At 48.7% G+C, this 24021-nt stretch overlaps 1 protein-coding gene across 3 annotated transcripts in view; it reads left to right on the top strand.

The window, feature by feature from the left end:
* LOC119436165 (solute carrier family 12 member 4) overlaps positions 1-24021 on the top strand; it is a 394931-nt gene that overhangs the window by 202932 nt on the left and 167978 nt on the right. The window contains exon 1 of one of the 3 annotated variants that reach the window (XM_037702931.2): positions 12447-13346. The exons of the other annotated variants lie outside the window; for them this stretch is intronic. Within the exon in view, the coding sequence (XP_037558859.1) occupies positions 12527-13346 (820 nt within the window). The 5' untranslated portion in view covers positions 12447-12526. Of the gene's footprint in view, positions 1-12446; positions 13347-24021 lie in introns of those variants that run through there. 3 annotated transcript variants of the gene reach the window in all.

The raw sequence follows: 24021 nt of genomic DNA, 5'->3' as shown, positions 1-24021 counted from the left end.
TTACTAAAATGTAATCGATTACCTTTACGTTACTTTCCTACAAACATATATTAATATTCTAGCCAAGAGAACGAGCTAGCCTGGCTTTTTTAGTGCATCCTCTGCAGCTGTTCCTTATATTCAGTAACAATTCTTCTTAAAAATTTTCCTCGGTTATATTCCATCATTATTATTATTATTATTATTATTATTATTATTATTATTATTATTATTATTATTATTATTATATTATTATTAATTTTGTGTGTGCGTGCGTGAAGCGACTGAAAATTCGCTCGATGTGCGTGCTGTGCTAAAGGACGGTGCTGTAACGTACGAACACCTTGCGCCCAAGATTAAAGAAAAAAAAAAAAAGCCAGTGAATTGAACACATGTAAGATTTCTGGAGTGTGCGATGTTTTTTTTTTTTTTTTTTTTTTTTTGGGGGGGGGGGGGATATCTTACACAGGAACTCGGAAAATAGATTTCACCGTGATATGATCTTGTACTTTTGTTTTGAATTTGTAAGCTCTGCTACATGCGAGGCAATGAAGAGAAAAAAAGTAAAAAAAAAAAAGTTAGTGGGCTAACGGCTAGAGCATGGAGCTATTGCGCGACTGGGCTGCGCTTCTGGCTCTCTCTCTCTGTTTTTTTTTTTTTTTCTTTATTTTTCTTCGACACCAAGGGATGGGAGGCAAAGAAAACACTTATGTACTGAGCGCCCGGGCCTGCTTGTCTGAATATGTGCATTCGCGAGGCAGCTGCATGGCACGACAGCTGGCGTTCCACTGTGGTTCCCGCCAGATCCAAGTACGCAAAGCTGCATCGCCTGTTACAGCTTATCTCGTTAATAAATAACAAGTTACATCTTGGTTGCTGAAGAAAGTAGTGGAATTGCCGTGAGCGTTACAAAAAAAGTAATCGATCAGTGACAAAACTACCAAAAGAATGTGATTGATTACAATAATTAATTGGATGTAATTCGTTAAGTGCAAGTCCAGTATTTCGGTACAAAATTACGTGTGTCACTATTGTATTTCGTGGTACATTTGCAGGCCTGAGAGAGAAAGACAAAAGGGAAAGCAGGGAGGTTAACCGGGAGACAGACATCCGGTTTGCTACCCTGCACGGGGAGAGCAGAGAAGGGGGATACAATAGATTTAAAGGAAAATAGTGAACAGAGACGCACAGAAAGGACAGATATTTTGAAACCAGCGGTAGTGTAGTGACAGGATTTTCACTATGTGGGCATCCTTGAGCATTTACCGGGTTCAACTCCGCAATTGCAGCACGTGCGCTGAAGTGATTCATCTAACACGTTTTAGTGCACTATAGTTAAATCGAGAAATGATGAGCCATCATCGCTGAATGCTTGACGTCCGCGTAACGAATAACGGGTCGCATGTCAGTATATAGCAAACATGTTCGACCCTGCGCAGGCCTTACGGAACGGTTAGCAGTCCGCGTCTACGACTGGCTGCGAGACGTTGTCTCGCATCATTGACTGGATCACGCTGAAGCAACTTTGCTGGGGCGGCTCGCTTCTGACGGGCTCGGGGTCCCCGGTGCGTCTTTATCGAGCTGCGCCATTCGCCGGCCGCGTATATACAGCGAAAGAAAACGGGGCAGCGTAGCGTATTTGAAGCCACATAACGCCCCTTCTCCTTCCCCGCAGAAAGTAATGATGCGCTCTGCGGAGCGAGAAAGCGGCTAGCCTCTTTCTTCTGCTTCTCCTTCACTCGACATGTACTCGGCGTAAAGTTCTTTTTCATCCGGTGCTACTGGCAGTGCTGTTGCCGCCGGCCGATGCTTGACGGGTTCGCATTGTATGGCCGGGCCGTTTCAGAACCTTGGCTCTCCGGGAAGAAGCGCAGCAAGAAGGCGGTTTTTCTACCAACGGTATCGGGAAGCCGAGAACACGGAGGGCGCTTACAACAGTATTCCCGGGCATTGCGGGGGAGGGGGGGGGGGGTGCTTGCGGCCAGAATCTCGGCGGCAGCGTTTTAGTGCGCCTGGGGAACCGCACCGCGAGCGTGCCATTGTTCCCAGTGACAGGAAGAAGTCCGGAGACGTGCCTGGAAGGCTCAAGGGACCCCGGGTGTGTGGCGTGGGCTGCCTGGTCAAGGTTGCCGCGGGGTCCCCCTCCCACCGTCGAGTCGCGGGCCCGAACGGGCCAGCGCGTATCGACCGGGGCCGATCGATGCTCGCACGCTGCCTCTGTCGTCCCGATACGGGGCGGTGGTGGAGCTCTCCCCCCCGTCTTTGGCGGTGCGCCCAGCTCGTCCTGGGCGGCTGCTTCTCCTTATCGGCCGCCACCGACAAAAGCGTGTTCGCGCGCCTGGATATGCGCGTCGACGAAAGACGACACGCCGAGGGGAATCCCGCCGGTCGGGGTAGCACCGCTCGCGCACCACTTTGTTTTTGTCGGCCTGCCAGTGCAACCCGGCCGAGGTCGCACGGCGAGTGTCGAGAATGCTGCCACGTCGTGTAAACTGCGCCGTTTAAATGAATGCGTATCTGGAGGATACCAACTTGTGTCAGCGGCTGTAAACCGCGCCCCTTCACGACACGCTCGGCTGTGTTCGGCCGCGCTTTCCTTTTTCTTTTTCTCCCTTCTCTCTCCACTACCTCTCTCTATTCGTTCTCACCCCCTCCCCCGTACAGCGCTGTTGAGGTGCCCTCTCACTAGAGGCAGTTACGGCGCTGTACTTTTCTCTTCTCCTCCTATTTAATAATCACTCATACAAATGAATGCCTCGTCGCATTCCCCCTATTAGCTGCTCTGCTCTTTCTTTCCTTCTTCCTGCAGTGCAAACAAGTTTTTGTTCTTCTATTTCGCTGAAAACTAGCTGCTTTCGGGCCGATGATGTAGAAGCACAGGAAAGGCAGTAAGTGCAGCGGCGTTTCTGTATAGTAGTACTATACCGTCTATAGGCTTAGCTGCAACTAGAAAGTCAGGTTGGGCGTATATTCACTTGAGGACATGGCAGCTCTGGTTTTCCCAGAAATACATTTCGTCCTGTCAATGCATGCTCTGACGCTTTCTTCATCTTTGGCTGGAATCCGTAGGAACACCATCCATATTTCATCCATATTTTCGTACCTTTGTATTCGTTTGACTCGCCCCGGTTCAGGCACGTGACGCGCCCGCACTGTTCGACCAGGCATGTGTGAATATGCGCCGTGCCAGTTTTCGTCTTCTTTCGCGTGTGGACGGTTTCTCTTATTTTTCTCTAGTAATTCGGGCATCGGTGGTGTTCTCTTTTTTGTGATACAAGAAAACAAAGACGAAACAAAAGCTATAGGCGCAGTAGAACTGGCGAATTGTTACAAAAAGTAGAACCACGGGAAACCCTCCATTTATTTCTATTGATTCGTCACACTGAGCCTTCTTTTCCCTTCTTATCATTATTGGTAACATTTTTGTTAATCTTTTGGCTGGAAATCACAAAGGCCTTGCGTTTGAGTGAAATGAATTTTATCAGTTCAGTTTAGAATCGGATGAGATCCAACAGCTCCTCCTGTATCCGCACGTGCGGTCGTGCATTTGCCATGCTATACGCAGAAGGGTCTGTGCAGAGCACGGTGTAAGATATATACTCTATATCTTACACCGTGGTGCAGAGCTCTGGGCCGGTTTTTTTGTAGCGATGCGTTTCCGGTAATAATGCCTTTTCGCGCTTTGTCAGTGGTCGGAGCGACGGTCCGCTCGCGTTATCGACGGGATCAGCCGTCCATGAGCGGTGGATGATAAGACTAGAGTAGAATAAGTCATAATGCCTCGCTACAAAATCGTGACCTTCGATTTATCGCATGCAGCTGCTGCTCCCGGCGTGCTTCACCTCACTCCGATTCGGTTTCGTTCATCTTTTCGCTTTCTTGAGCCGTGGCCAACGGCAGATGTGCGACGAGATTACTCGTTCGTCGTCTGCCGCTCGAGATAGCTGAGTGCGTGCCGTTTCACGTCCTCTGTAAAATGGAACGCGGTGGGAAAGTGCCACTTCGTGCGTTGTATATACCAGCACTGCCATTCGAATGTCGTCCTCCGCTCATGCCCCCTTCTCCGTTATGAATATTATTTTTTTTTTCACGGCAGAAACTGTGTTCGCGACGGGGGATAGCTGTTGCATATGGCTAATCGCTGGGCAACGCTAGTTGCTGGTGGACGAGGAAATAAAAACAAAAGCCACTGAATAACAGCTACCCGCCGTGGTGGCTTGGCGGCTGTGGTGTTGCGGTGCTAAGCACGAGGTCGCGGGATCAAATCTCAGCCGCGGCGGCCGCATTTCGATGAGTGCGAAATGCAAAAACGCCCGCATGCCGTGCCTTGGGGTGCGCGTTAAAGATGCCCAGTTGGTCAAACTTCCGGAGTCTCCCACTACGGCGTGACTCATTATCAGATCGTGGTTTTGGCACTTAAAACCACAGAATTAATTTTTTTTTAAGCAGCTCACCTTGCCCCATTCGGTCGCACTGAAAAGTTCTGCCCCTCGAGCAACACTGAGGATCACAAGCAAGGCGGCTTTCAAAGCCTCTCGCCTGAGGGCGTTCGCCAGTCGGCTAGTGTTTTCCTTTCGAGTCTTCTTATGCTTTCCGAAAGTCGTTGCTCATTATATTAAGTTTCGAGGAGGTTGCGTGTCTCGCTGTATAAATTGTGTTCAGGCGTTTACTGTTGACCGTCGTAACAACAATAGCTTCCTTGACTCGTCCATGCATTGTGCGAGTGTGTCATTGGTTTGTGTCTTTATGTGTATTACCGCCCGTTTGAATCTGGTGTGACCTAACTGCAATGATATGGGCGCCCTTCCGTTTTTTTTTTTTTCTCATAGCATGAATTCTTTTCTCTATTTTTCCTTTTTTTTTTTCGTTGTCTTAAGTTGCGTTCTATTCTTCCGGCCTACTCGTTTCTATTGCTCTTCGGGCTAAGACACTACGCGTACTTATACACATAAATTCTTTGTCTTTTTATTTTAGTTGTTGCTTAAAGTATGTCTTACTGCGTGACTTTCTAACTCGAAAACGAGCGCAGTTCGTGTGTCTCCTTGATGACTGTACTGCTTTTGCTTTGTGCGCGCCGCGTGCCGAGCGATTTACCTTTCACTCATTAAATGTCAGGCGCGGCCACGTCTTTTTATCCGTACCCTGAGGAGACATGGCGCACTGAAATTTTAGCGCATCTCTTTGTGCTTGCTAGATGGTCCCGTAACTCCACCATAACTTAAACTAATGCGAACCGCGACACGCTGGCACACATCTCAGATAGCAGCGAGTTCGCGCCCCGAGCTCAATCAACGCAGAATGCCGCGTTCGAGCAGCGGGGGAAGGGAGGGCGCATTAAGCGCGTGCTCTAACTCCTTGGAGGTGAGCCCTGTTGGTTGTGTGAAGAGGTGCACCTGCGCGTTTTCGGGTTGGGGGTGATATGATTACTGATGATTAAGTTGCGCTCACTGAATAGGTCGCTCTGACCGCAGCTTCGTCATGTTACCTGACCCGACGAATTTTCATCAAACCCTTGACTATGGTATCATTGGTAGTTCTGACCTGCTTGGTAATAAGTATTCACGCCTTCTTTGCGGCGAAATTGCGCATGTGAAATTTTACTCTGTGTGGTGCCACGTACCGACACGCGGAAGCAGCTGTGCGCATTTACGTATTGTGCGTGTAACTGGCAAACGGGTTATGCCCTATAAGCCCGTTTTCACCTTCGCAAATAGTTCCGGGCCAGGATGTAAAGTGACGATTCCAGTGATTTTCTATTCCTTTTCGCGCTTCCATCAATTGGTCCCAGCGGAGCTCCGCCAACTATGTCATCAGGATCGCTTAATCGTGACCGCTAGAGGATCAGAAAGGAATCCAATTAAGCGAATGGAATCCTTTCATTATATACGTACCGGCCCTGGAGAGCTCAGTTCACTTAATGTTACGCTCTTTTCGGCGCATGTTATTTCATGCGGTTTCCACAAGCCTTCCCGGAGATCGCTCGATCGTTTGTATAAAGCGTCGCCGACGTCTCAGTATTTGTCAACTTACCCACGGCCGCTCGACATTCCATCGAGCGGCCGTGGCTTCGCCTCGCTTTTCTGTGGATTTAATCAATGCCGCCTTAGCCTCTTGTTCTTTGTACCGTAAGTGCGCTGGCGCTTTGTCCGTTGCTGTTACCCGTTTGAAAAGTAAGGAGAAGAAAAACCAATAACCTAAACAAGAATCAACTCTTAATTTTTTTTTATGTCCGTGTCTGCCGACGTAGTACTTGCCTGCTTCCAAATTGGTACGGCGGCCCTTACGCAGTATACAGCCTCTCCGGCCGAATTGTTTTTAACGTCTCTGTAATGAGTTCTCGAATCAACTTCAATGGCAGCGTCTACTCTGAAAAATCCGCCGCTTTTGTCTCGACTCAGTCATTTCCGTCTTTCTCCTATGGCGACATTTTGTCGCGAGGAGCGTTTTTCTCCGCACTCCTCCGCTTTTCTTTCGTTGTAACTGGAACCTCGCTTGAACGATCTCGCGGAGCCCGAGCTTTTGAGGACACGCGTGTCTATAGTCTCTAGTCGTCCGCTTGCTCGGCAAAGTCTGCTTTGAAATTTGATGGGGCCTCCATTGAAAGTCTCTTGAAGGCAGAAGAAAGGGGAAAATAAACTTCGGGGAAATCACTACTTTTGTAAGGGCGCGTCCTTCTATGTTTCCTGTTTCCTCGCAATTCTCCGGGGCCCTTTTCGTACTTTGGGCGTGTAGTTGCTCGATGTTTATATTTTACCAGCTTCCCAGTTTTCTTCATTTATCGAGCAGTTACGTAGCTCTGCAGTCCTTATCCTCCTCATCATTATGTCGATAAGGTTGCTGTAGGACCCGGCAGTTTGTCAGGCGTGCTGCTTACCTTGTAGCGCTCGAAATTGGGCTTGCCGCTTTGGTTTGGCTTTATTTCGGTGATGGCGCGTGCCCACTATATACCGCTGGCCTTCTTTCTCTTCTTGACGGGGATTAACCTGGCGACTGTTGTGTCCCTCCTGCGTTGCTCGCGAGCTAACGAAACGGGCATGCAGTTGCTGTTTGTCGTGGCACTTAATTGTGTAGGTATCTCGCTGTCATTGTGCAGATGAGATCTAAACATGCATGCGTTACTTGTTGAGCTAGTCACCATGCTGCATATAAAACTGCGATTATTAACAAAATACTTTTACGGCGTACACCGGGATTTCCTTACACGCGTCTCTCTCTAACCTGTGGTGCGAATGTCGCTTTCATCCTACATTTAAGAACTATAAATTAGATTGCTGCAGCATTTATCAGTTGGCGTGTTTTTGTTGCGGCAACAACGCAAACAAACAAACAAACAAACAAAAAAGAAGGCAAGGGGGACAAGCACGTGTCTCAGCACTGTCATTAGGTGCGTGCCGTTTCCGCAATTTCTGAAACGTCCGTACTACAAACTATAACCGAGACCAAAAATTTACCACGAGGCGTATTTTCCTTCCCCCCCCCCCCCTTTTTTTTTTATTTCGAGGAAAAAAACTAAAGTGACCGGTGTACGTCTGCATACGGAGATAAAAGGCCATGGCTAGCCTTTGTTGCGCTCTCTCTTTAAACCTTTCGAGTAAGACCTCTTTTGGCTGCCGCCATTATGCGCACTATACAGGGTGTCCCAGCAATCACGCAGCACGAAAAAAAAAGAGGAACGGCGTTACGCGAAGCAAACCTAGTGCGTATTGTTTTCAGTACAGTGGAGTAGCCGCCAGCAATTTTTTCGTTACTGAGATTTAATTAGCTAATTGTAATTAATTATTTAATTCGAGAAGTACTGTCCTAATTATCAAAGTGTCAATGAGAAAATTGTAGAGCAGCATGAAAAACTCGCACGCGATCACCTACTCGAAAGCACTAGGGAATTGTCCGAATGTGCTCTGCGCTCCTGCTGGCTGCAGAAATCATGTTCTGGCTGTACACTACAAGCATTGAACGCGCTCGTGTGCTTGCATTGTTATAGTAAAAAGTTAACGAAAATTATTTGCAAGTAAAGGGGTTGTTCTCAGCAAGGCTCAGCGCATGCGCGAATGCGCTGATAAGAGGCCAGCGCTTTTCAGAAGGCGATATGGCGGATATATATCAAAGGCCGCGCCCTCGATTGTTGTTTTGAACCCCGCTGTGCCGGTGTGCTTCCAGCGCCCCGCAGTTTTCTTCAAGTCGATGCTGTGGCCCCGCGGGGAGACCGCGGCGGTGGGCGCTAACGCTCCTATGCGCCCCGGAACGCAATATGTGTCCGGCTGTCAGGGTGCGTTCTTATTGAACTTCGGTCATGTTCGGTGGAGCGTACCGCCAGCTTCGAGCTGGGGGACAACGAAGGCAGGATTGTCCCGACGGTATGCGCGCAATCACGCCGGCCCCGTTCAGTTCGTTCCGGGTGGGATCGACTCCCTACGCTCGCTGTTGTCCACTTGGCGTGCGCGCACTGCCCACTTTGCTGGACATAATCTGGACACGCAGGCACGCGGCCTCTGTGTGCTGGCGGAGTTTCTAGCTGCGAAATGAAGTCCCTCCAAGCGGCTTTTCGTGCCGCGTTCCGCAGAGGAGAGAACCTGTCTATTGTGAATGGCCTGTATACAGTAGGAAGACCAATATTTGGAAGTTTATTGGAGTTCCTGCGCGAACGATCGACTGAGGCGACTGCTCGTCGTTGTTATTGCAATAGCGCAGTTTTTTCCGCTGAGAGAAACGCAGCTTTATCGGTGTACATTTCGTTGAATGAGTAAGTTGAATGTCGCCGCCACTGTGTGCGGCAATCTTCCTTATTTAGGCGAAAGTGCGCAACGCGGGACAAAATCGAGGATTATGCACACTGAAGAGTTGGGGGCAAAAAAAGTCTGAAACTTATTTTCCAGGACAGGCATCTTTCATGCTGTTCGCCGCGAATTCTGGCCATAACTTGCAGCCAGTGTTCGCTGAGGTTATTTTTAGGCCGTGCAACAAGTTGGCCAACGCTACCCTCAACTGCTGCACGAATAAAAGTGCGGCCCTGTCACACTGAACGACCCACAACAGTTGGGAAACATGTCGCCGGTATACCTCGTTGGCCAAAAACACTTGGGTATGTCACACTGAAAAAACGTGCTGGAAAGGCGGCGGCGCTATGGTGGAAGCGGAAGCCGCGCGCATTTCTGTAGTTTTACTGCAATCGCCAAGAGCCTTTGTACTCGCAAAGCGTTATTTGCGCAAGGGACTCCGTTAATCTTATGTTGCCTGAACCACGAATATCCTGCGATAAAATGTTTCATTATTTATTACCTCATTGTGAGTTCCATACAGTGTCTCTGCCTTGTTGCGAGCACCTGTGGGACGCGTCACCATGGAAACGGGGAAGTGGTCGCTACTGGTGGAACAGAGTAATGTACAAAGCAAATGTTAGTTGCGACTGCGCCGGGAAGAGTCGCGGGAAACGTGCTTTTTGTCGCAACACACTGCGCATTGAAAGCGCGCAAAGTCCACGCCGCGTCTTGTCGAGGCAGGAGTAACTTCTCATTCTTGACGACAAGCAGAAACGTTTGTAGAGAAACTAACAACATTTGCTCTCTTTTGTTCGGTTGGTGATCTTTTCATAAGCAAATACTATACGCGCGCATGCGATCTGGGCCGCGATTTTGTGGCAATGCCATTGCTGATGCTCATAATTTTGCGGGTGATCAGGACAGTGCACTTCCTAAATTTATGCTGCTTAGCGAAACCGCGATGAAGTATAATTTTTTCGGGTCTCTTGTTACGTTCCGAGGACTTTTCCCATTTGTGTCTGCACGTAGCGTCTGTGTGCAAAATTTAATCAACTGTTTCGAGACTATTTATAAGGTCTTCAGCAGCACTGACGAGGCCTGTAGAAAGGACTCCCTTCATTTGACTATACTATACGGGAGTGTCAAAATGGGCTACGTTCACCGAATGCGTCCGCTATCCTTGAAACTAAACGTCTTCAATCATTGCGTTCTACCGGCAACATATAGGCCAGAGACCTGACGGTTGACAAAGAAGCTTGAGAAAAAACAGACCCTCTGAGTGAGGACGGGTAATGAAGGGCGCAGCGTTAAGAGACAGGAAAAGGGTGGTAGGGATTGGAAATCAAACAGGGGTAGCTGATATTCTAGGTGGAATTAAAACGATGAGGTGGAGCTGGGCAGGCAATGAGGTATCCGACGGTCTATTAGAGTTGCACACTTGCGTGCCGAGGGGAGGGAAACGCATGTCAAGGACGCCAGAGAACTCGATGGTGTGAACAAATTAAGAAATTTGCAAGCTCAGGATGGAGTCAACTGACGCAAGACAGCGGCAATTGCCAAATTGGAGGTGCACTGGGAGAGAGGCCTTCTTCCTGTAGAGAACATAAAATAAGCCGAATGGTAGCCCAATTAAACTGCAACGGTGATTTATTCACTAAACAGCAACGGTTGCGCGCCTGATGGGTTTAACGCTTAGGCCACACGCTGTTACGTTATGCTATGTCTGCTGCATGTCGGGCTCTGTACCTGCAGCGCTTTCGGCGGCGCGAGATCTGCTGTCTTGAGTGGCTGCTGTGGAATGCGAACGTGTGTGCGAGCGGCGCCGGCACTCCATAGCGTCTGGGGTCGCGAACTCGTGCGGTCGTCGCGGGGAGCTGCGTGCGGTGCCGAGCCGTGAGCTGTTCCGTGGGTTCGCTGCTGCTGCTGCTGCTAGCAGCTTGCTGCGCCGCTCATGCATGCGTGCCGCCTACGTGCGCTGGTTAATCGCACGGCTCTGCGCGTAATCCAGACTGACGGATTCAATTAGTCTGGCGCGCTTGGCGCCCGTCACGCGGAAATGACAGATTCTCGACAAGCGCCCCGCGGCCCTGCCTGTCCGTTCCGGCGTGGCGCGTGTTGTCCGTGGGCGAAGGCTAATCGGCTGCAATGCTGCAATCGCCAATCTTTCTATAAACGTGTTCGGCCTGCGAGCACCACTGAGCACGCGGTGCGAGGACTAATCTGCGCGGTCGCTGTATACACCGAACGGACCTTGCTTGCTTCGTATACGCACGGTTCTGCACTGTGTGCGACTCTCATTCTCCCGTATATCCATGGGGAGATATCGGGAAGATAGTCCCTCAGACAGCAGCGCTGAGAGAAACGAGTGCGCATGCTGCACGTGACGAATTTGTGATTTGTTTCTAAAGGCGCGCGTGTTGGCCGTCTGTAAGCGCTAGACAACATCGGAGTGCCTCGAAAAGAAGAATGTGAAGAAGCCGAACAGGAACGCTGGCGCGCTTGCTGACGATAAGCCGCTCGTGAATAGATAAGCCATTATAGTTAGTTGACATCGATCTATGCTGGTCACCGCCGCGTATGCACCGGCGTGACAAGTTGAGTGCATTCAGTTTCCCATTGTGAGCAAAAGTATGCGGACCACAGGGTCGCCGAAAAAACTGAATTTCTCCGTAATTAACACACATAAACTGAAATTGACGAGTACACTGGAAAGCTCGCAATGCCAAGTTTGGACTGCAATCCTCAATTTTAAGTTTCATTCGCAAGCAGTTGAAAAAATTGGCTTTTTCGAACGATCCCTGGTCCGTATACTTTTGCTCACGGGTGTACGTCCACTGCACCTAGCTACGCATTTATTGGGCTCTACTGGAATTTAGTCGTTAGAAGTTACGTAAAAAGGTCGAAGAATAATCGCTGTAGAGTTCTACGGTTTCGACTGAGGCCGGACTTTCACGCGAGAGCTTGTCTTTGTTTTCGGTCTCGCTATTTCTCCCCTCAATTCTCCATCATCGTTTGTTCTTTGAGCACTAATCCGCGGCGGCTGTGGGCTCACACGCTTGCAAATATTTGTTCAGAACAACTTATGTTTGAGAAGCGAAACGATGACCGTGTCAAAATCGACACACTTTCTTGAAAATTTGGGTTTGTAGGGGATGAATATACTTAAACTTTTAGTACTTCTCACTTAAAGCGTAATTAAGGGAAACTATTCCTTTTTTTTTCCTTATTTCGGCAATGGTATGAGCATGTACTGTGCCCATAGGTAGAAGTATGTCTACAAAATTGCAAGGCCTACGATTACAAAACTGCATAGAGGAGGTTCAGAAACCTCGGTAGCACATTTGCGACCGTTCGTTCTATCTCTATAACAGCGTTAACGTCTGTACGGAGCACGTGAACCATACATATGAACTTTCTCATATAGCATTCCTTCCTGGTTTCCATGTGTTGAAAAGCGCTTTCACAAAATGAATTACCCATTGTTCTCATGAACCGCGACTCTCAATCCTGTACTGTGGCCACGACTTGAGCAGCGCCGGTGTCTCTGGGGGAGCTTGACAGGGCATTTTAGAAATCACTGACACGCCTTCTACCCCGTCGTGAAAAAGAACTGTAACGAAAAAAAAATTTGGGAAGGACATATTGTAACTATATCTTATTTATGCCGAGCCTTTGTTCTCTGGCGGCGCACGCTGCATACCACGTCTTCACATACATTCGCCGGCGCTCCGCAGTAAGTCGTGCAACTCTGCGCGTGGCGGACGTCTTACCAAGCTGCATCGTGAGCACCGATGCCCCGCTACGAAGCACGCCGCTCAAGCAGCCTCCTGAGCCCACCGGACGACAACGGGCTGTTCGCGTCTTTGCGAAACCACATTGCAAGCGCAGCGAACGACGTGGAAGATCAGTTCCGTTCCGAACTGGACGCCGGCGCTCGCGTATCGTGCGAGGTCGTCTCAGCCACCACGCCTTCCAAGTCGAGGGCAGGAAGCCTGGCTGACGCGGCGGCGAGTCCGCGCCGACTCTCCGGTCGCAGAGAATCGTCTGTGGGCAGCGGCAACCTTTCAGGTCGTGACACTCCGCTGCAGGCCGCCGACGACCCCAGCGGAGGAGAAGGTGCCCTCGGGTTCGGCTCGGTCGTGGCGCATATGTCCTCCGCTTTCCGAAACTACCTCGCCGACATGACTGCGGACGCACCGGCGGAGCTGAGTCATGACGTCGACCGCGAGGATCGCCCGACGACGCCTCCAGTTCGTCAAGAATCGTTGGGTCGCTTCTCGGTGGCACCTGCCGTAGCCGAGTTGCCAGGCCGCGTCGAGGAGCCCGTGGACGCTCCGAAGCCGGCGAAGTCTGAGATTCGGGACGACCCCTTGGGCGTCGGCCGAGCGGCTCGTCGTTGCAACTTCCCTCGCCGCTCCCAGGACGCCGTTCTCGATCCAAACGTGCTGGCTTCCCCAAGAGACGAGCATGGTTATGCCCGTCCGGAGAACGTCGACAGCCTTCCCGTGCCCCTAAGCGACTTCCCGGCGACCGAGAGGAAGCAGTCGCGCCGCACTTCGTCGCTCGTCCAGCTGAAGCGCTTCGCAAAGTTTCGCATCTCGCTGAGAAACGGTAAGCGTTTTGGGAAACGCCCCAGGGAATGTATTCGGTTTTTCCGAGTATGGTTCTTCGGAATATATTTGTTAAATTTAGATTTGTTTCAGCATAAAAAAAGAAAAGACACGGTTGGCGTGTGCCAATATGAGTTTTGTTGTCGTGCTTTGTGGAAGACGACTGAGCTCTTTGTGCAGCACTGAACGTGTAAGCCAACCTTCGGCCATTGCTCGTTGCAGTGCACCGGAGCGTGCAGAGCGGCAGCAATGGCCAATCACACGCTCCCTTCAAGTTTGCCTTGAAAATACTATTTTGTGTGTAGTCTGAACTGAGAATACTATATAACGCGCCGCAAGCTTACAGTGGCGCTAAAAGCCCCTGATGATGAAATGAACACTAAAACCGCTTGGTATATCATTTCAATATCTCGTTTCTTCTACCTGAATTGTTCTTCGATGGAGTGTATCGTTGCACTCTGCAGGTGGTGTAGCGAATCTAGCATGACAGCAAGGACGGTGTAGGCACAAGATCACAGTAAGGTTTACTTTAGGGGGTGTAGTCAATGTACATCGCGGCGATGATTGCAGTTTAAATGTAACAAACAGACTAGAACTAAAAATCAAATTTGCGGGTTTGAGGTCCGAAAGCAACGCATGGGCGTCAAAAGACGCCCACGCGTTGCGGTCACGACCGGGGGGGTGTATTACATGTTGATCACTTGTAATGCCAGGTATTTCAGCGCGGTAGAGTTTAACGTCCCTTAACTGGGCACAGTGGGGGGCGCCGTATAGTGGAGGGCTCTGGATTAATTTTGACCACCTGGGGTTCTTTAAACCGTGCACCCGAATCCAAGTACACGAGCGTTTTTGCATTCCGCAGTCATCGGAATGCGACCGCCGCGTCCGGTAGGAATCGAACCCGCGACCTATTGCTCGATGTTGCCACTGAGCCGTATCGCTGATTGACAAGGAGACTTGCGAACTAACTTCTTCCATCTTTATATCTGTGCCAGTGCATCATATATGGTGCACGTTTCTCCCCCATATGTATCAATGCTGCAGTTGCGTGGGTTTGGGTACCAATAAGCTGTTCCCTCTTGAGTGGACCACACATTCTGCAAATGGAACATCGGTTGCACTGGTGCACGCGCTGCTTCCTGATATTGAGAAGCAGCCGAATAGGCGAGAAACGGAGCGTTGCCGAGGCCGGCGTTGCTAACGCGGAAAAACTTGTATATGCGCAACGTTAACGTTAACCACTTAAAGTGCGAAGTGCTGCTTTCGTTTGTGGTTTGTGTTTTCGTTAATCACTCGTACGCGATGAGTAGCAGGGCTGCTTCATAAATTTTGTAATTCAGCGCGTCTGCTTTCACTAAGAAAGTTGGGAGGGAAGAAGGGTCGTGGCTGCCGCACATGAATGTTGAAAAGAATAGAGCGGAGAAGTGGTTGAAGGGCTTGCACTTACACAGATTAGAGCGAAGCATGCACAGAGTCCATTAACTGATTGATTGCCTTGGGTCAAGGGCATCGTTGGCCAAAGCGCGCCGAGTGCGAGTAAAAAAATTATTTAAAAATCATACGCGCTCGGCTCCAGAGCATTGTTACCGCGACGCTGTGTTGCTACATGCCGCGCTTGCGTATAGGGAAGTTCCAGCCCTTGGTCCACCCCTTGGTCCAGCCTTTGGAGGGCGGAGTCGACAGCATTGAATATATGCGAGATTCTAGCAAGTGGTGGACAAAAGTTTCTCTCACCCTTGCCTCTGCCTTCCCGGGCGAAACTGTTGCCATTAAACATTAGTACGAGTCGAGGCGGGGTTCATACACATACTATGCATTATGTCGGCACAAGGGCGTAAACTCCTAGTTTTCGTTTAAAGAGAGAGCACAGAAGCAAGAAAACAATAATAATAAATAAAAAATAACATGGCGGTTTGTTGTTCGGCGCAGAGAAAAGGGGATGTGTTGATTGAAAATTAAGAGTAAAGGAGAGAGTGAAGCAACTTTGACGCTTTTATGAGGACAGCCCCGTTTCCGAAGGTGTGTCTCGCTTAGGAGGCCTGAGGTATTGCTTGACTGCCACAAGCTGCCTCAGCATGTGCAACGTATAGAGCTAGAAACTAATACGGTAGACTTGCTGCGTTAGTTGTGGTCTTGCGGAGAACCGCAGAAAAATAGTTTTGGGACTGTGCCTACATGAGGCGCCTCCAGCAGCATCTGCGCGGGACGAATAGCGCATATCGTAGCTCAGCGCACGTTCCTGTTCAAAAAGCTATCATATAGCCGGCAACCTCACTTGTCCTGGCTCTTTGCATCGCTGCGTGACGTCCGATGTTTGGCGAGGGTTCGCAGACTGTAAATTAACGGTAAACGAAAGCCCCTAAATGCAACTGAAACAACAGGTGAGACTCAAGGTGAAGGACAAACTTGCTTGGAACAGTGGTAACGATTTTGTGTTTTTTTCTTTCTCTTTTATAACTGGTGCACATCTTGTTCTTTCTTTTTTTTTTTTTTTTTTGGGGGGGGGGGGGGCGGGGGCGGGGTTGGGAGGAAGTTGGAGAACTGGTTTCTCTTAACTGTGCCTGTCGCCGCTGTTATTTTACTGATTATGTATTGCACTGCATATGTTTCGTTATCTTCATTTGCGATTGCTGTCGAATGTATGTTTTCGTTGGTTTGTTTCGAAAATGGTCGAAATGTTTTCATCACGCGGTTGGCCAACGAGCTTCTTATCTCCGGGGTCAAAAATTCGGTCATATTTCTGAATGCGCAGTCCTCTTTCGTCACAGTGGAGAGTGGTCTCGAATTGATACTGGTTTACGAATGTGCCAGTTGTTGGAAGCCTTTACTTCGCACCAACTCACTTTTTATCTCATTCTTTAACACGCTCGGAGGAAATGATACGAGTTCACAATGTACACAACCGTGTACATACAGTCTAAAAGGGTTAATTAAACACGCGCTTTGTGAAGGGGAATCGGCTGTCGGCACTCTGGCGTGGTATCGCGTCCGTTTGTCAAATCTGGATGATTGGACCTTCATTCAACGCCGCACAAGATCATCGTGTCGTCTGACCAGGGCACAATGGCTTGTGCTGTCAGTCCGATGAGCCGCTGAACTTTTGCGTTCAACAAATCGAACAGTTCAGTTCTACGCGCCAGCTGTGTTTGCAGGGGCATCAGGTGGGAAATGCTTATTAAGACGAAAGCCTTAGATGGCTCATGGGTCGAAAAAGTCCAACGACCGTCCGGCGTTATGACACCAAAATTCAAGTGACGTCTCAGACACATTAAAGTAACTGTTATCATGAGTACAAGCAAGTTCGGGATGACTATGGAAGCTGCGAACATAGCCACTTTTAGTGACGCATGCGCCAGTAAGCCATTATTCTTTATCAATGAAAGAGCTCGATTACCTACGTTCGCGTTGAACAGACGCCCTTCTAAATAATCAGTGGGGCCACAAATGTGTCTGCGTGCGGTTTTCCCGGTTTTGCTCATATTTGCCGAGCAATGTACAGTACACGTGTCTTAGGACGTTCCGAGATGTATGAGTACGCCTGCGAGAACTGAAATTGATGTGTTGTTGAAAGTTATACCCCTGCCACATGACACATGTAATGTCATTCGCAGCGAAAGAGATTACGTATCAATGCCATTTTTGTTGCTTCTACACGGGCATAGTGAATGACATTCACAGCTAATGGCATTCGCCCATTGAATGAGTTTCCCGAACTCATGCACGCGCGACTTATGTAATCTCGACGATAGGTGCTTGGCAAAAAATTACAAAATCGATAAGTTAAAACGAAATGTAATACATTTTCAAGTAACCGTCCAATGTTTACCATTGTATTGCTAACAATATAGTGAAAATATGTAAACAAGAAGCACAATTTGTAAGGTCTCGTTATCATAGCAGCCTGCCGATAAACATTGCCATCAATTGCGAATGCCATTTTGTTTACCCGCGTAAACTGGGAACGCAAGACCGCAATGACATTCGATGTGAATGTCATTTACTGCAAATTACATTACATGTGCCGTATGACAGAGGTATTAGCACTGTGTGTTTGTCTAATGTGCGTTTCCCTGTCCCTCTCATTCTGCCTGCGCTACAAGAAAGTAGACGAACGAAAAAGAGAAAGCCACGACCCTTCTAACGTGCCATTAACCACGCAGAACCAGTGGCGATGTCTAGGCGACCGAAAAAGAGAAGTAGAAAAGAAAACAAGTAATGGGAAGTAACAACGCATTGGAATGAGAATTTCATAGTGCTATTTAATGAATGTGTCGCGAGCAGCGCAGGCTTTCGCCTTCATCCTCTTCAGCGCGTATGCCAAAGTGACTGTCAACTTTTAGGCACCGCCTACGCTGCCGTGCGTGTACGCTTCTGTGCACCTGTGCAAGTCACACGCACTGCGTGGCTGCGACTGATGTCCGAAAGTAACTAAAAGTGATTGCAGCCACGCTCTGCGTCGCTGCGATCACTTAATATTGCAGTGTCTCATGGAGCTTGCAGTGGTTTGCCTCACCAATGGATTCCTTTTCGCCAACACTGTAGCTTTCAGCGTTTATAACATGTCCTTGCGCGCTCTGGCAGGGGTTCTTGGAGCGTTGAAGTCACGAAGGGGTTGAAGTCACGAAGCACCAGTTAGTTTTCGTGAATGCTTTCAATGCGACTGCATCTGTGTGTGTATAATTCACCCTTTCGTCCGCCTATAGGGTATATATCTATATGCGCGGAGACTCGCTGGATACCGTACGCTACCGAGTGCGAGCGTACGGTTGTGCCCGCGCCTATATATATATATATATATATATATATATATGGCTGCGCGAGAAGTGGCCTGTGTCGCTGCGTGATAGGTGTTCCCGCCTCTCCGGACGTAATCAAGCAGCTGCGCGCACCCCAAGGCAATGCGGGCAACCCCAACCTTATGGCGACTCAGACGCCCTTGTTGGTGCATGGACACGGGCACCGGCGCGCACAGCAGTCGATCACCTCCTGCACACGAGGCGCACCGTGCCTACGCCGTTCGAAACCCCGGGTTTATGATGTACGACGCTCCGCTTTCGGTGGCGGGCAGCGACCGCGCTCTCCTCTGCCTCGTCCAATGTATGAAGCTCTGCCGCCATTGGCCGGACCCAACACCACCTAGATAGCACAGGCCTACGCACTCCGATCTATGACGTCACGCTAGCTGGCCCGAAATTTTCATTGCCAAGGCTGGCGTGACGAAAGCGGTGACGTCACAATCACTGTTGCTTACGCGGAAGCATCCCCATTATAGATTCTATGGCAGTCGCGTCAGGTAGCATGACGTCATGATCGGAGTGCGTAGGCCTTGTGCTATCTAGGTGGTGTTGCCGGGCCCCTTTCGTTCCCTGTCGGTGTGTGCGCGCGCGTCGTTTTTCAACATTTAAGCCTCGAAGGTTAAAGTGTAGTTGTGTGCGCGACGCTGATTTCAGCAATATGGACAGAGAAACATTTCTTTACTACAGTTAAAACAAGTCTGATTGGGTACATTTTGGACATTGGAAATAAGTGAGTGAAGTTTTTCGAGGGCGGTCTGAACTTTGTAACATGAATCATCGTTGTTATCGATCCCCGAGTTTCTTTGTGCACGTCGACTGGGTAGTATGGTTTAATTTTGACTGACCAATTAGTGTCGGTGAGCGGCAGTCTATTCTGCGTAATCAAACAATAAAACAGGGCATGCAAGCTGTACATATAATGTAGCGTCATAGATATCTCCAAAGCATTCGGATCTCTCAACACAATAGCACATGATATCCATCTCCTTCTTTAATTTATTTGGACTACACCATTCTTGGGCCACCGGATGCTCCGGCTTATGTAGCGCGGAATTTTGACCAACGAAGTGGTGCCAGTGAGCGCATCTCCTTTCGGCGTAATCAAATGATAAATCATGACATGAAACCTGTGCATATTATATCGGCTCATAGGTATCATTAAAGCACACAAACTGATAATATGATATTCGACGGCTTTCGTTTTCTTTAATTTCTTATATTTGGGCTGCCCCATATTCTCGTACAATTGGGTATGTGCATGCCAATATGCAATATATGCCCCTTGTTGGCCAATCCTCCATACTGAGTATGAGCTACTGTGTGACGCAAGAGGCGTAGAATAATACGTGCTGCACTTCTTTAAGCATTACACCTTTTGTGGGTTTTGCCACAAAGCTTATGTAGTAAAAAAAAAAAAAAAAGGGAAAGGGGGGTGGGGGGCTTTGCAGTCCGTGTTCATAATTCTTCCCTCGATATGCGTGACATTTCATCTTATGTAGCTTTCGTGACATCGCTGCGCTGACGTCCCTGTGCATCCGGCATAGCTCCCGAATTGTGTACTGCGTAAGCTTGAACATAGCGTAAGAATAATGCTGTGATCTGTGCGGCACGTCGGGTTTCTTCGCCGGAGTCCAACAAATCAGTCGTGATGCCATCACCGTCGCCGTCATACGATCGTCGTCACCACCGTCCGGGTTAATTTGGACCCCCTCTGGTTCTTGAACCTGCATGCACATGATTTATGTACGCGAGCGTTCTTGCATTCCTCCAACGGAATGCAACCGCCGGGAATCGGGCCCGCGATATCGTGCTCGGCAGCAGAACGCCATGGCAACTGATCCTCCGTGGGTCAGCACTGATGTTCAGGCGATGCTATTTTTAGCTGCAGGGGGATCAGATGGAGAGGTTGGAAGCATTTGCCTCCTGTTACTCCATTTCACTTTTATATGGTGTAGGCCGCTGTGGGTAAATAATCTTTTGTATGAGGTTTTGCCTTACTTTCAGGTACTCCCTGCGATGTTCTTTCTGCTTGCGTAGCATTTCACATTAAGTGCCGAGAAAATCCGCATGGGGGAGGGTGGTTCATGAAAGGAAATAGTAACAGGAAATAATAACAGGAACAGGAAATAATAAAATAATTTGTGTCAACATTTAGGCGAAGATGCAAACAAATCGGCCCGTTTTCGGCGATTTTGTACACAATAGAGCTGGTTTGCAAAAGAACAGGCGCAGCTCAACAATGATAGCGAACAAATTATTAGCGAAGACCGGGAGCCAATAACAAGCAGTCCTTACGAACGAAAGGCTCTGTGAAATCCGCAACAGGGGCCGAATTCACGAAACGCGTTTTGTTCGTTAAGTTCTCTTTGCCTGTGGCTGACTTCCTTCGCTCAATAAACTATGTAGTATGTCCAGCATCAGGATTGAATGGAGTTTGTTTTTGCGAATAATTGTAGCGGAAGAGCTTTTTGTGAATACACGTGCCCACAAGCGCTAGTTAACGACAAGAAAGGCATGCTTCATCCCCGTATTCCTTTTCGCGGGTCGGGCTCTGCTATTCGGGCAAGAGATATGTGCAGGCGCAGGAATCATGTGTATCCATTTAAGTATAATAGGATACATATTAATGGTCAGCCTCGGAGCTTAAAATTTGACCGTGTAATCATAACGCGCAGTTCTTGTCGACTGAATGCTTTCGCATGGACATTGATTGACAAGTGGCTCGACAGTCGACGCTTTAACAATAGGACACGTATAGGCACTTTCTTTGTTCTAGCTGATCCTAAAGCGATTAATGGGGCGCGTGGACGTCGGGACTGCGAGCTGTGAAGAGGGCGCACCATGTTTTTGTGCTTAAGGTTAAGTTTGACGCAGTGCACAACTATGCGCTCCTATAGCGCTGTTTACACATCCGCGGGGTTGTCTCTTGCCCCGTTTTCAAACTTGCCGAGAAGGTTGGGGGGCTAGTAATTCGGCCATATTTTGAAGGCAGCGCACTTGTTGACACATGGGCGAATACAAAAGCAGACAAACACCACTGAAGCGCTGGTGTTTGCCTGCTTTTGTATTCGCCCATGTGTCACCAAGTCCGCCGCCTTGAGAGGAATTGTCGAAATGTTTAGCGAAACTATTGAAGAAAAAAAAGAAAAAAAAAAAGAGGAGAGGTTGTTCTTGCCCCGCCTTTCGCAACGTTACCCGGATGATTTGTTTAAACTGTATGAAGACAAAGTTAACAGAACGTTCGGCATCACTGTCGTTCGAGCCACTGCAGAGACACGGAGCGACACGGAAGAATAAATAAATTAATAATTAAAAATATTTAAAAAAAAGATCAAGCTAGCGGGAAAGTTCCCCTCCGCTGCGTGCACTGGCGGCATGGCTCGTGCAATTCGTCTCTGCTTTTTTTGCGCGCTCCAACGCAGCGCGTTCTCGGGAGGGATGCGCGCCGGCGTAATACGACCTGCTGTTTACCTTCGCGCCCGGCGGTTCGCGCGTGGCCCGACGCGTTCCCTCCGAGCTTCGGCGGAGCGCCGAAAGCGCACGCACCGAGACACTAGGGGTCGCGGGGCTTACACTATGTGTCAATGGGCCCCCGCGCCGAGCGAAAACGGCGTCGCCGCGCGCACCGTTTGCTTAGACGACGCGCGCGAAACTCGGGAGAATGGTTGGAAGGAGGCGGTGTGCTGCTGGCGGTTTTGGAGCGCTTGTGCATACAAACCGTCCTTGCGATGAGGCCTACGCTCGTCGCGACAGCCGTGATGGAATATTGAAGCTTCTTTCGAGATTCTTTTGTTTCTCCCCCCCCCCCCCCCCCCCCCCGCCACCCTCTTCACCGGTGCCCACATCGGAAAAACGAGACGAGCTTTCTCTTCTGATGCTTTTCGTTAGTCCCAAGCTGCGCTCGGAGCGGACAAATGAAGAGGCCCTAGGCTCGGTGGCAGAGTGTATATTTATTTCTCTCTTCGCCGGCACGGGCACGAGCCGCCGATGTAAGCGTGAACCTTTTATTCTCTTTCTCTCGCTACCCTCAGCACGTTCGCCGCGGGCATTTTTTGTGGACCGGGTACGCTGTCGTTGCTATCTGGCGCGACCTGATAGTGCGTACGCATACCGCGAGCGCGCAAGTAGGTTTAGGGATGGCCCTGTGGCGATGCGATTTGTTGTGCGAGCTCACGCGCAAATATGCGCATATCTCGTCGGTGAGATCTGGTCGTCTCTATCTTCGCCAGCGGCGGATCTTTAGCTGAGACGGTCTGCGACAGGAGCGGCGACGAGTCTCGCTCTACGAGCAAGACTACCCTACCTAATGAGCGAGAAAAATGGCTGTGTAGATGTGATGTACGTCCGAAAAGCTGCCATGCCGTTTAAATTGCAAGAAAATAAAACAATAATAAGGCGTAAGATGAGATATATTGTCCCTTTTGAGTTTCCTCTTTTGCCTGGTGCGAGGGCTCCTGCTGCCTGCATGCGTACAAAGCAGTGTCGAAAAAGTAATAATCTTTACCTTTCCTATGTCTGTCCATCTTTTTTAGTTTTATATATATATATATATATATATTGCCACCAGCAGTAGTGGGTACAGTGCTAAGAGGCAGGCACGGACAAGAAGAAAGAAGTGCGCGTGCTTCTCCGCCCGCTCGATAGCCAGCCCCCCAGCGCCGCATTTTTCAGGAACCGCTACCCTCAATAAACGTCGCGTCGCCCGTTCTTTCACAAGGCACGTGACAATATATATATATATATATATATATATATATATATATATATAAAACTAAAAAAGATGGACAGACATAGGAGAAGTAAATATTATTACTTTTATCCCCTTCTATCCCTGAACCCAAGGGCTTCAAGTAGGCCAGCGGAGCCTAAACCGACAACCGCTTTACCACATTCTAATAAAACACGTTCCATCTTTTCCCTAGCTTTATAACTACGCGTTTTAAGGCATCGTGATCTCGCTTCGAACTTGTAAAGAGCTTCCTCTTGAGTTATCGTAAATTGTTTCTTTCCTTATTTTGTTTTAAAGCGAAGATTTCTTGGTGTCACGCTGAAAAGTGGGCCGATCCTGGCGATTGTGCAGAAAGGGTCCAAGCTCAATGGCACATACCAGGGACAAAAAGAGAGAGAGAAATAAAGAGAGAAAGAAAGACCGAGAGAAAGAGAGAGAGAGAAAAAGAAATAGAGAAAGATAGAGAGAAAGAAAAAGACGGATGAAGAAAGGAAAATCAACACGAAGGTCAGAGAAAAAGAGAGAAAAAGGAAGGAAGAGATATAGAAAGAGAGAGAGAGAGAGAAATAGGGAGAGACAGAAAGATAGATAGAGAGAAAGAAAGAAAGAAAGAAAGAAAATCACCACGAAGGTCAGATACACACACAAGCTTCGCGTACCCCCATTTTCTCGACAGGAGAAGGGCTAGTGATTTCAAAAGAAGTTTAATATTCGCCGTCAACATCACGGCTAATTATGGTCAATCAAACCAAACAGCACAGAAAGCTTCGCTTACATCGATTCACACAGTGCGGGTGATCAAGATAATTTTTTTTGCCTCTTAGGTAGTTACTCATAGCAAGTTTCTTTTCTATTGCCGCCACTCAGGTGGCAGTGATGATGATGATGATGATGATGATGATGATTTATTGGCGTCCCCTTGGAATGTGGTGTTGACAAATAGTCACCTAACCTGCTTGGTTCAGTCAGGTATACTTTATATGTTTTTTATTCTAGCATTTTTGTATACATATCCATAGTCCTTTTTTTTTTTTTCCTCAAAACTTTTCTATCTACCTTGTATCACTACGTATGCCTGTAACGGATCCGGTCGTATCAATTGCTTGCCTGCTTTTTTTTTCTACCAGTACAATAAACGTCTCTTGCTTATT

The sequence above is a fragment of the Dermacentor silvarum genome, chromosome 1 (assembly GCF_013339745.2).
Source record: "Dermacentor silvarum isolate Dsil-2018 chromosome 1, BIME_Dsil_1.4, whole genome shotgun sequence".
Taxonomy (NCBI): domain Eukaryota; kingdom Metazoa; phylum Arthropoda; class Arachnida; order Ixodida; family Ixodidae; genus Dermacentor; species Dermacentor silvarum.
Note: the sequence above shows the minus strand (reverse complement) of the source record. Positions and strands in the feature narration are given on the sequence as shown.